Here is a 13,157-nt window from a genome sequence, read left to right on the forward strand (position 1 = left end):
AGTTTCAGTAAGAATGGGTTAGGGTAGGACCCAAAATTTATATTTCTAACAAGCTCTTAGGTGACCTTGATGCTGCTATTCTGGGAACCACACTTTGAGAACCTAAAAGTGTGCCTAAAATGACACCAAAGGCACAAGCAACAAAAGAAAATAAAGAGCACTGGACTTCACCCAAATTAAAAAACGTATGTCCTTCAAACAACACCTTCAAGAAAATGAAAAGACAATCCACAGAATGGGGCATAATTGCTGCAAATCCTGTTATCTGAAAGGAACTTGTATCCAGACTATATAAAGAACTCATAAAATTCAATAATAAAAACAGAGGCCAATTAAAATGTGTAAAACATCTAAAAATAGACATTTCTCCAAAGATACACAAATGGCCAATAAGCACATGAAAAGATGCTCATTACCATCAGCCATTACAGAAATGTAAATCAAAACCACAATGAGAAACCACTTCATACCCACTAGGATGGCTATAATCCAAAAGACATATAATAACAGGTGTTGGCAAGGACGTGGAGAAATTAGAAACTTTATACTCTGCTATTGGGAATGTAAAATGGTGCAGTCACACTGGAAAACAGTCTGGCAGTTCCTCAAAAGGTTAAAGAGAGTTACCATATGATCCAGCAATTCCACAACTAGATATATATACCCAAGATAATTGAAAACACATTATCTACACAAAAAACTACACACAATCTGTTCACAGCAGCATTATTCATAATAGTCAAAAGGTGTAAACAACCCAAATGTCCATCAACTTATGAATGGAAAAACAAAATGTGACATGGAATACTAGGAAATAATGTATTGATACATGCTAAACATGGATGAACCTTAAAACCATTATGCTAGGTAAAAGAAACCACATATTGTATGATTCTATTATATGAAATGTCCAGAATAGGCAAATCTATAGAGACAGAGAGTAAATCAGTGGTTGCTTAGGATTAGAAAGTAGGGGAAAACTGGAGGTGACTGCTAATAGGTATGGGGCTTCTTGTGGAAACAAATAAAATATTCTAATATTAATTGTGATGATGGTTGCACAGCATACCCAAAACTGTGGACCTGTATACTTCAAATGGGTGAACTGTATGGTATATGAACTACATCTCAATAAAGCTATTAGAGTCAGTGGGAGCAAGACAGAAAAGGGAACCCTATCACCAATGAAAATCTATTACCAGAAATCTGTGTTCTTTGGCGTAGTGACTAGCCTAGTGAAGACAAGGCTTGTGTCTGCTGGTGGAGCAGGCTTCCTAGGACAGGAAAGCTGCTGCCTCTCAAGTCTTTATCTCTAATCCAGGTCTCTTTGCCAAGCATTCAATTTTGCATACTAAACATTTCCACTAAATCCTCTCCCAGTTCTCAGCATGTTCAAAAGCAGGTATGTCCACTCTACTCCTCTAGATTTTTCTTTTAATTTTCGTATTAGTTATTCAGAATCTACATTCAGAAGATGTAAATTCTGCCTCCTCCCTGCTCCATTCCCCAACACGGCCCTAAGTTCTGTTTGTATGATTTCAGCACTCTCTCCTCACTGGCCTTCACTGCCCTACTTCGGTAACTATTACTTCTCTTGTAGACTCCAACCATAGTCTTGTTAAATTTCCTAAGCAGTCTCCTAGACCCTTGTCTTTCCTCCATTTATGGTCCACCCAAAGTAGCAAGGTTGTTTAGCCTGAGCCAAAGCTAGAAACAAATTCTAGGACTTCGACTTCAGGGATGGGACGTTTTCACTATGTAGCACTGCCACTAATCTAGTTTCAATGTTTGGGCTAATTTCTAGTCCTGAAAAAGGTCATTTTATAACTGAATAGAAAGAACACAATAAATACATAAACAAATATACTTTAATTATGATTCAGCAGGCTGGAGGAGGTAGAAAAAGAAATTTGATTTTAGAAACCAAAGAGCAGCTTAGGTAATTACACAGACTTTCTCCTTTCCAAGTACAAAGTATATTCATATTTAATCATGGTCAAAATAAGTCTTTCTATGAATATATGCCTTTCAAGGGGGGAGGCCTGGGGAATGAGACAAGGCTGTAGACCAACTACTTCAAAAATGAGAAGAATTTAGTATCAGATTCCTACAACATGAATGAATTTTTAAAAGATAGCTTGGATTATAACTTATTTTGCTTCAACTACACAACAATTTAAAAGAAGTAATGCAAGGCACGTATTTCCTCCTTTACAACAGAGTGAGGTCTTATGTAATAGCAATCAAAAAGCTCTAAACTTCTAGGCTATAAGGGTTCTGTCTAAACATACAAGCATAAACAAAGAATTTCATACCGTCTGCCTTCAAGCGTTCGTAAACTAGCCTCTTCTCGTGCAGTCATCCTTTCTCTGCGAGCTGAGTTCTGAGAAGCATGAAGAGGATGATTGGGATGTCCCGGATCACCAGCAGATGCTAATGCAGAACCATAACGTAATTGAGCTTCAGTAGAATCCATAATACTGACCATCCAGTTCCAAGTGGGAATAAGCTTTTCTTCTACATAGTTCTACAAAGACCAAACTAAAACAGTTAAAACTATCCAGATAAAGTTAAGTTCGATAGAGTAGTATGATATAGACATTTAAGTACTTGCAACATTAATTCCCATTATACTGGAATTCTCATAACAGACAGCCAAAAAATATATTTGAATGAGTAACTTTGCAGTGGTTTCATACCTGTAAATTTACTGCATCTTGGTAAGTCAATTTCACAGCTGCTGGAATCTGAGAGTATACTAGGTGATTATACTTAGGAATAAGCCCCATCAAATCCGAGATTTGTCTGATGACAATGCTATAAGCCCTGGCTAAACTGCTTGCAGATGTTAAGTAGCTGCTGGCATTGCTAGCTTCCAAAGCAGCTGCTGCAGCTGCGGCACTCGTGCTGATGGTACCACTCCGGCGTAAGTTGGAAGGATCAATGTAAATCAAACCTGCTGAACTTGCTATAAGGGGAAAAAAAAAAGGACAACCACAATAAGCTAATGTTAGTTGCTAATTGTGTTTCACTAACACTATATATTTAAATAAACTAAAAGATCAATTACATTAGTAAATGTGGTAAATGAGCATTTTCTTAAACCACACTAATTTAGGGAAGAGAATTTTGTATTTGAACTCAGCAAATCAATGAAGAACTATTCTGAAATTATTTAATTTGTTCTCTAGAGGAACATGCATAATTTTTAAACCTTAGGAACACCAAGTTTACAGACTTGCCTGCTGGTGTGGATGTGCTAGAAGGGGCTGTGCTAGCTGCCCGCTGGTGCTGGGTGTTGCGGACAGCCCACTGCATGGAACGGGGAGCTTGGGCAGCACCGTTGGCATGGGAGCTATTCGTGGTTCTCTCTAATGGCTCATCAAGCATAAAGGTCTCCTGTTCTATGTCGTCACTCTGACTACTGCTGCTATCAGAATCACTCGAGTCATTTGATTGCGAATCATCTTCAGAAAAGAAGGCAGGAACACTGCTCGCACCTAAGTTTTTAATGTTTAAAACCAAAATCATTGTGAGTTTGTTGATATCTAAAATTACAGTGTACCCCCTCATTCAGGAAAATATACATATTAAACAGAATGCCAGACTGTATCCTATAGTCCACAAAACCCATCATTAAAATAGTTCAACTAGAACTCTTAAATGAACCTTAGAAATAATCTATTATTTAAAAACCAGAAAAGCAAAAAAAAAAAAAAAAAAAAGTCATTGAAATAATAATCTTCACTAATATCTATGGAGAAATGGATGAAGTTAATAAAAGGGTTAGCTACCCTACCCCTGTGCATATTATTCTGAGCACAGTTTAACCAATTCTACACACACAGCCTTAGTATAAGCAAGAAAGTTGCTAAGAGAAGGTAACATACCTGCTTCTGAGCCAGCAGTTGCTGCAGTGACAACACTTCTACGCCCACTAGCATTATCTTGGTTGCTATGGTTACTTTCACTGTCACTTTCTGTTTCAGCTGCTGCTAACAAGTCCAGCTCCATGTCACTCCCTAGCAAATATATTTAAATAATAAGAAAAGGTACAAACTCACTGTGGATCAAGTCAGGCTGATAAGCTAGAATATCGTGAGGGTGGGAACTGCGAGGGGTCGGGGGCGCAGAGAGAAGTGATAACTACTAGAGTATGCACGACTGCCCGCTTAGCAGAAGAATGACCAGGTAAACTATGGTACTCAGTAGACACAGATTCAAAATCTGGCCTGCAGAGCCTTAGGTAAAAAATGTTAGGCAGGAGGACTCCAGCCAGTGGACAGAGCTCTGGTAGCTCCACTGCTCCATTTCCATCTGCTTTACATACTGGGATTCCAAAAGGGGAAGGTTAAACATGTGTATCCTTCGTATTTCACATACACGTCAAAACATATTAAGTTATAAATTTTCAGTATGTGCAGTTTATTGTATGTCAATTATACCTCAATAAAGCTGATCCCCAAAAGTCCATCCTATGGCTACTAATAAGAATGGTTATGATGACTATGTAGCAAAAAGGCCAAAGTCAAAAAACAAAGTAAAAAAAATTTACACATACAATATCTAAAAGACATGCATGGGAATGGGGCAGTACAGGGGAGGACTGAAAGTGAAAATACGAACTGTTAGCATCTGGGTGGGATTATGGGTTATTTATTTTCCTTTTCTCTAATTTTCAAATGTTATGTGGTTATGATTATTTTAATTTCTAAAAGCCTTTTAAGAAGAAAGTGTAAACCAAAAGGTAAAAGGAAAGAGGATACATTATTTTCTACATGTAAATATATAAAAGTATATATATTTATGTCTACATATGTATATAGCTACCTCCTCAAATTCTGATACTACAGAATCCCCTAGCATAAATATGAACATTTCAGTACACATCAAATACACTTTTCTCTCTATTAGTATCTCTTAAAAGTACCCGACTTTCTCATACTGAATGATTTCTCAAATAACCTGCATACCGTCTTCATCATGCTCATCGTGTTGTCCCTCTGCCTCAGCATTTTCTTCCCCATGTTCTTCCTGTTCATCATGATGATCCTCTTCTCCAGCCACACCCTCCACCACCTCAACCTAAATCCAGATCTTATTTGTAGACCATCAAAGTACATAATAAACCCACATCTCTACCAGTACTTCTCCACGGCATTCAGTAAACTAAAATACAAAGATCCCTAACTATAGGGAATTGTAACACTAAGCAGTTTTCAAAATTTTCAGTTGCTAGTGATACTTTGGTATCAAAAATTATGCCCACATATCCCAAAGTTTATGATTACTGTCCATACACAGAACCTTAAAATTATAAGTATAAAAATTGTATTGGGAGTATATTTTTTTTAAACTTCTGCAATTATAAAATTTATATAATAAATATGCAGTACCCTGTCTACCTTCGAATACATTGCACAAAACTACTAAAACCTTTTTTAACATTGAGAATATCTTTTCTATGAACCCTTAAGTAGAACAGGTTTATGTTTCTAATTTTTTATTATCCAGTAAATCAAGGATTACTAACATATTTTAAGATGTATAACCACAAATGAGAACATATAACAAAAGTCTAAAAGGTGGAAGCATATAACATGTAAGCTATTATTATCAATAGTAGTTAAGCTATTATTAATAAACTTCTTGTGACTACTTTCCCCTTCCCTCCCAAATAAAAGCCTCTCATCTACCACAGTTAAAACAATTAAAACCACCTCTTCCACATCTGCCGAAACAATATCATCCTGTTCTTCATCTCTGCCCCGAACAGGCTGTGACTGGCTGATGCGCCTCTGCTGTGGATTCCGGATGATGTAGGATGACTGAGATTGACTGGAGCTGTAAGGAATCAGGTCATGAGCACACTGCTGCCACACCTCTGATACACAGCTCAGAACGTTTATGCTTCTCAGTGTTATTCAACGTGATTCACTTGCTAGGATGCTATTTTAAATCTGACCTAAAATTTCTTGGAAACCGACAATAATTAATCTATGGTATATCAGATAATATGAACCCCAAAGAAATCATTTTACCAGAGATTTAACTTATAAATCTCAGAATTGTTTTTACTTTTTTTAGTAAGGCATTTCAAATCTGTGTTAATGCACATACTTTTATGAGTCCTTCCCACTGAAGTATTTCTACGGGGAAAATTTTTCCTTTTCCAGTGCTAAACTTTTCAACTTCCAAAGGCTCTGAAAGCAGCATTCATCCACTAATGAAAGTGTGCTGTGACCTACTCTTTTTAAAAGACTTGACTGACATGACCTACTTTGCATCAGCTTATTAACCACTGACCTGCTGATGAGTATTGGGGAAAAAATAAGTTCAAAAGTATGATTTTAAAATAGAATCATAACAAAAGATGACTGGTGGCAAAATTTCACTTTCTTAAAAATGTGACTTGGAAACAGCCAAGAATGGACAGATGCCTCCGTTATAAAAGAGGAGAACCAGAGAATGCAGTTTAAAATGCAGGTCAGAGATCAGAAGATCATTGTTTAATAACCCTGTGACCTAACTATTATACTTTATTTACAGATTAAGAAACACAGTCTAAAAGAGATGAAAGGACCTTTAAGTGTTTACACTGATAGTGTTCTTTCCTCACCTCAGCGGCTCTGAGAAATGAAAATCAAACCAGTTACACGTGAAAAGTCAACTTAGACACTCTGCTTTCAAATAAACAGATTTGCTGTTTAATACTAGAAATTTAAGTAACTGGTAATTCAGACAGTGGATTGAAGAGGCTAAAAGAAAATCTGAAGAGATAACACATGGTAACTGGTCTTAATTCAGTGATCACTTTATAAAGTATAAATATATCAAAGCACTGTGTTGTATACCCAAAACTAATATTATATATTAATATTTTTGAAAAAGGGAAAATATAAATAGATAAGGATATTTCCAAGCACTAAGATTTCAACATTTTCAATATTAAAAAATAAAAGTTAACATTATGTCAAGCCACAGTCAATGAGTATTTCTTCTTTAAAAAAACAGCCTGGAACAAACATCCACAAGACCAATAGTATTCTCAAAGTAGTTACTTTAAGAAGTTATGAACTTAGTAGGTAGGATACCGCCAATACACAGAACATATTGTAACTCCCCATTTAGAAATGAGCTTCAGTTTTCTTCACACCATGATTTAATTTCTTCCCCACTTCCTGGCACAATGAAGCACCACAGTCCTGAAATCCAGTCCTAACAGAAGTTGTTAAAATACTTTCAAGTTTTGGGGACTCCTATTTCCAGCAGTTTGCCAGATTGTGCAGAGAAATCCCTCTTGCTACGGAACACCTAAAAATACTAAATAAAATATTTAAACAAAAACAAAGCACAACTATCCTAGTGATAATGGTGCCACCATTTACACCAGAGGTATCTGCTGATGTCTCTTAGGCTAGAGTTTCAGGAGCCATAGATTTCACAGGAAAAGGTCTGGGGTCTAAGCAAAGTAGAAGTTACGTCATAGAAATCCCCTCCTTTGTCCCCCCTCACATACATAAAGCCAAATATAAATCAAGAAAGAGCAACAGGTTTCAAGAGATTTACCTACATCAGCCATGGCTAGATGGGGACAGGAAAAAGTCTCTTCAGAGAACTTCTGATTACAAGGCGGCACCCGTGAGAGTTTAGGACTGCAATTTGTGCTATGATGTAGGGTGGGCTTCGGTATTGGTTAATCCAATGCATCAACACTATCAGTAAGCACAAAGCAGCAATTTCTCTCTCTACTCTGCCATCTAATATACAGGGATATAGGAAAAAGGAAAATATCTATCTAGAATTACCTCTAAATATCTCTAAACTTTAACAGCTGTGTTACAGCTGTTACCTTGAACAAATTATCTAACTGCTCTGAGCCTCAGTTTCCTCACTTCTAAAATTAGGATGATAGTGGGTATCTATTAGTTATTGGGAAAATTAAAAACAGATTTTAGATTAAATACATATATGATGCTTAAGAAAGTCCCTCGAGTTCATACTAAAATTTCAGTAACAGCTGTTATTATGAGATGTGGTTCTCTTTTTTTTTTTTAAGTTTTCATCTGTTTATTAAAACAAGATGTGTCTAGGAGTTTAAAATACACTGGACACCATTATCCTTTGTGAGTAATGCAAAGAGCCATTTAAAACGAAATCAACGTCACCATATTTTGTAACACTGGTCTATTAAGAGTGAATCCCTACCCACATTCCTAGACTGTAAACAATGGTAGAACACATTAGGGATCATACATAATAGACAAAACCCTTAAATTGTCATATTTGCTTTATATAATCAATGCATATTTAAGCAAAACTGAATTCCTTATTAAGCAAACATTTTTGCATAAGCTGCCTTCTCGTGATCTTTATCTTTCTGTGCGCCTTTATCTTTTGCTTGACTTTCAGCAATTCTGCCTGGATAGCTTTATCCTCTGGTGCTATCTCCTGAGCTTTCTTAAGATCAGCCAATGCTTGATCATATTTCTTTTAGTCCTTTCCATCCTTGGGCTCTACGGTACAGTGCTTTGGTATTTGCTGGATCTATTTCAAGGGCCTCCAAACAACTGTCGACTGCTCCCTGCCAATCGGACATCTTCAGTTTGCAAGCGCCGATATTCAGCACACAGCTCAAAGCGACAGGCTGCAGCTTTGCTCTACTTGTGTTCTCAGTAGCAGCCTTCGAGCCTTCCACATACCTTAAAACTTTTGTGTATTTTTTAATGGCCATCTCCCAGTTCTGGGATTTGAAGAAAGTATTTCCAATGTTTTTTAAGTCTTCCATTAATTAATAAAATTTTATCTACATCTTCTAAATCTATGTCTGCATCCTCGGGGAAGTCTGGATGACTGTCACCAGATCCATCCTTTGGGAATATTCCCCAATCATCCCCTCCCTTCAGTTCTCCACATTCTGCAATAACGCACCATTTGGCAGGTAGAGTAGAAACAGATTAATTAATAAGGACAGAAGAGTTTTAAAGAGGTGGAGGGAAGCAACATAAAAAAGCAAAGCTATTCAACTCAAGACTTTACACTCAATGGAGTGATATACACCAGCGGTCCCCAACCCCTGGGCCGAGCACCGCTCCTGGTCCGTGCGGCCCTTTAGGAACCGGGCCCGAACAGCAGGAGAGGAGCAGGGAGTAAGCAAAGCTTCATCTGGGGCTCCCCACTGCTGCTCGAATTACCGCCTGAACCATCCCCCCCAACCCCCCACTACCAGTCCGTAGAAAAACTGTCTTCCACGAAACCAGTGCCTGGTGCCAGAAAGGTTGGGGACCGCTGATATACACCATCTACCATCCAAGATATGGGAAATCCCAGAGACTGGTCAAGTGTGTACTTTTTAATACATTCTTGGAACACTGGTCAAAATACACTCTTATGAGGAGTGATTGTACTTTATTACAATGAAGGACTTCTATATTATATCAACAGTTGTAGAAAACATTAGCACTATTATCTCTTGATTATCATATGAGACCTTCTGGGAAGACATCAGAGATTGGCCAAAGAACCAACCAAGAAGAATGAAGAGGAAAGTTTAAGAGTGCACAGTATTTTAATAAAACGACTAAAAAGCAGGGCAAGCTGACAAAAAATCTTGAAAACAGTAGGAACAGGCTATGGGCATTGTTTATAGATGAGATGATCCCAAAATCTGTTCAACAGATAAAAATTTTTATGTTCTGGAACAAAACCAAGGGAAGGGTACAAAGAATTCACCAGGTGATACCACATAAGTAAATGGGGGGCTCGTCACAGGGCCTCAGGATCAGAAGCGTCACATGAACACACAGAGGTTCTGCTCGCAGAACCACTGCATAATGAGACATGTTCGGCAAGTCTGAAAACATACAGCTTGATTTATTACAGTTTTCAGCAAATCCTGGAAGTATATCAGTGACAAGGCTACCATTGGATAACTTCTATAGACAAACCTGGACTTTAGATTCCAGGGTGTCCTAGGAGACCAGACAATAAAGGCAAAGTTGGGAAACATACTGGCATCATATGGAGTAATAGTAATAATGAGAATAATGAGAGAGAGCAGACACTCAACAACAACACAGATGAAAACCAAAGAACAAGTCTTGGGAACTGGCCCAAATACTAAAGAAGGGCTTTATTAACACACAGTTGTTTTCCAGAAAAGAGGAATAAGGGTCTTCAGCTCCAAAAGATCCTTATTAAAACACTAGTAGCACATGCACACAGTAACAAAATCAGACTTGAGAAAACCAAATAAAATAAACAAGTATTTGCGAAAGATCTCTAAAACCTTGCAACTCAGAAGTGTGGCCCCTAAAGCAGAAGTATTGGCACTGTCCTACCTGAAGGTTCCTAAGAAATACAGAATCTCAGGCCCACGCAGACCTCCAGAATCAGCCTCTGCATTTTAGTAATATACCCAAGTGATTTGCATGCATATTAAAATTTGAGAAGCACTGTGATAAAAGACACCAGAACATTTTAGTTTCTAAACATTCTGACTCAGCAAACTTAGAGCCTAGTTAGGGAAACTATCAAACAAACGGAAAAATGAGATTTAAGAATATGTAATCTTATAACTAGAAACATTTTTATTATTGAATTGTTTTAGCCTTATCCTATATAATATGGTTGTAGAGAATATTTTTAAATGCCACCATTCTGGTTGTTATTTAGATTATGTAATAACAAGCTGCCTCCTAATCCAAGGCTTTGGACACAGAGAAAGTTAACAAGGCTTTCCATTCTTCAACTTGGCCTTATAGCAGGCTATATTTAAAGGTAAGAAAAACCAGAAAGTAATGAAGTACAGAAGTCTAAAGTAAACTTTCTTACCAGATTACTTTACTGGCATAAAAAAAATAGTGCTTTTCCAAACAAACAAACAAAAACCCCACAACTATAGATCTATTACTTTAGATGTGTAGACACATGTAGTTTTTAAAGTGCTTTTCACATGTTCCAAACTAAGTAAAATCTTTACCATTTGTTACACAAATGATCCTGTACAGGACCTGAGTGCTTATGCAAAGGTTTTAGTAACATTTGTGACATTTCCAGAGAAAGAATTAATCAGAATCTGTTACCAGACAGAAATTTACCTGCTAGACTGATCAGATGATGGTCGTGGTGGCAGTGGTTCCACTGAAAATAATTCCTCGCTGCCCTGCATGGCATCTATGCTGGTACTTGCCAGAGTAAAAGGTGCAGTTGGACGAGCAATACCCATTCTGACAGGAACAATCAGTGACTCTGCTACATTGCACAATTCTTCTACTGCGTAAGGTAACAGTGCTTGGAATACACGCTTACATTTTCCAATTGGTTGTGGAATAAAGTTGCTAGAGCAAAAAGGGAAATACGGGAATCTTCTGAATCCTTTCATATACAAAATTTTATCACTATCACAAAAAAATGTGAGCAAAATTATATAGAAGCCAAAATAAAAAAGAATGCCTTACTTTTTCTTTTTAGATGAAGCCATTTCCACACTAAGAATGACAAAAACTCTTGCAACCGATCGCAAAAACCTCATTGTCACAGCAATAGCTTCTTCTCTACGTCCCGGTGTGTATTTGTTTTGGAGTTCTTTCACTAGTGTACCTAGTAGAGTATCTAAAAGCTTTAAAAATAGTAATCCACTCTATTAATGTTGGGACATCTCGTAAGATGTTTAGACATTCATAAAGGAAAAAGTTCTAACACTTTTTGATATTAACATTTCATAACAAAAACATCAAAATAACCAAAACAATTACAATGTCAGTGATTAATTTATGCCACATGCCCACCATGACTACGCTTAACCTACAGTGGTTCTCAAATGTCTGATCTCTTGTTTTTTAGTCTCAAACTCCTATGAATATCAATTACTACTTAGCAGAACAATACCTAATATATCAAATCAGAGAAAGAATATATTTCACTCAGTACAGGGTACTTACCAAAACATCAGAGTAGACTCAAATATTTATATTAATATATTCATAATCCCATCCCTCTCACTTAACCATTACTTTCTAGTCGCATTTCTACACATGGTGTATCATAAAGTTACGAATTACAGAGAACACCCAATTCCACGTTGTTTTCCCTGTTGTTTTTTAAATGTTACTTAAAATAACCTTTATTTTTAAATCACTGCATTACATTTCAGTAAGTGGTTGACTTGAGTCAATAGTCCTCTATTATTGGATCCATAAGTGTTTCTGTTTTTCAATTTTGCATTATTCTGTGACACAATTTTTTTCTTTCTCATATTGTAGATTATTTCTTTATGAAAACTTCTGAGGGCAATGTTAGTTTTATGGCTCTTGACACTGACAAGTTGTTTTCCAAAGGAGTACCAAATGCAATGCCACCTCATCAGTGTCCAAGTCTCATCAGCACTGGGTTTTATAGTTTACATTCTTTTCTAATTTCACAGCAAAAAGAGATATTTAAAAAAAATTCGCACTGAGTTACTATTAATTTTGAACACTGCTTCATACATTTTTATACTGTTGTATTTTTAATACACTCTAGGATTTTATTTAGAATGAAAGAAGGAGCTTTCATTGATTGATCTAAAATGAGAAATTTAAATCACCCCCAAAATTCCATTCCCCTTAATGTACTATTTAATTAGAGCTTATTGGTACTTGGGAGCTTGGATTAGTAAAATTATGGGAAACTACAATAAAAAACATCCTTTTCATGTGCTTGTAAATAACTATTCAAAGGACTTACCAAAATATCTGCTGTACACTTGACTATAAGGCAGTGAGTGAAACAGTCCAACCGAATTGTGCCACTTTGCTGATTGAGGTATACTTGTTCTTCTGGCAAAAGATGGCCTATCCTGCTGCTGGCACTGAGACTTTAGGGGAAAGAAAGACAGAATGCACTGTAATCGCCTACACTAACGTGGGAAATAAATAACTCTAAAAAAATTTTAATGAATACATACGGGTCTTTATTCTCCTGTGACCCAAACATAATCATAGATTTCAAAGCATTCCAGTCCTGTAGAACACGCTCCAAGGCAAGCTGGGCAAATCTTGGGGGTTCTAAATCATGATCAGGCATATCTGAATCTAAAAAGAAAAAGAAAAGAAATAGTGGGTAAGGCAGAAATAAACATACTGCTTTTCCTATATGTCATAACTGTCAAATTAATT

General features: G+C 36.8%; 1 protein-coding gene and 1 pseudogene across 8 annotated transcripts in view; both read right to left on the reverse strand.

The window, feature by feature from the left end:
* UBR5 (ubiquitin protein ligase E3 component n-recognin 5) overlaps nt 1-13,157 on the reverse strand; it is a 141,162-nt gene that overhangs the window by 24,049 nt on the left and 103,956 nt on the right. For all 7 annotated transcript variants that reach the window (XM_082434225.1, XM_082434224.1, XM_082434222.1 and 4 more), the window contains 10 exons: nt 12,947-13,073; nt 12,727-12,856; nt 11,460-11,620; nt 11,100-11,339; nt 5,721-5,844; nt 4,974-5,085; nt 3,891-4,022; nt 3,243-3,500; nt 2,700-2,968; nt 2,316-2,527 (listed from right to left, as the gene is read on the reverse strand). In XM_082434225.1, coding sequence (XP_082290351.1) covers nt 2,316-2,527; nt 2,700-2,968; nt 3,243-3,500; nt 3,891-4,022; nt 4,974-5,085; nt 5,721-5,844; nt 11,100-11,339; nt 11,460-11,620; nt 12,727-12,856; nt 12,947-13,073 — 1,765 coding nt within the window. The remainder of the gene's footprint in view (nt 1-2,315; nt 2,528-2,699; nt 2,969-3,242; nt 3,501-3,890; nt 4,023-4,973; nt 5,086-5,720; nt 5,845-11,099; nt 11,340-11,459; nt 11,621-12,726; nt 12,857-12,946; nt 13,074-13,157) is intronic.
* On the reverse strand, nt 8,040-8,957 carry LOC309647224 (peptidyl-prolyl cis-trans isomerase D pseudogene; annotated as a pseudogene). The gene has a single exon. The product of its transcript is annotated as a peptidyl-prolyl cis-trans isomerase D pseudogene (transcript).

The sequence above is a fragment of the Balaenoptera physalus genome (genome assembly GCF_965194825.1).
Source record: "Balaenoptera physalus genome assembly, chromosome: 17".
Lineage (NCBI taxonomy): Eukaryota > Metazoa > Chordata > Mammalia > Artiodactyla > Balaenopteridae > Balaenoptera > Balaenoptera physalus.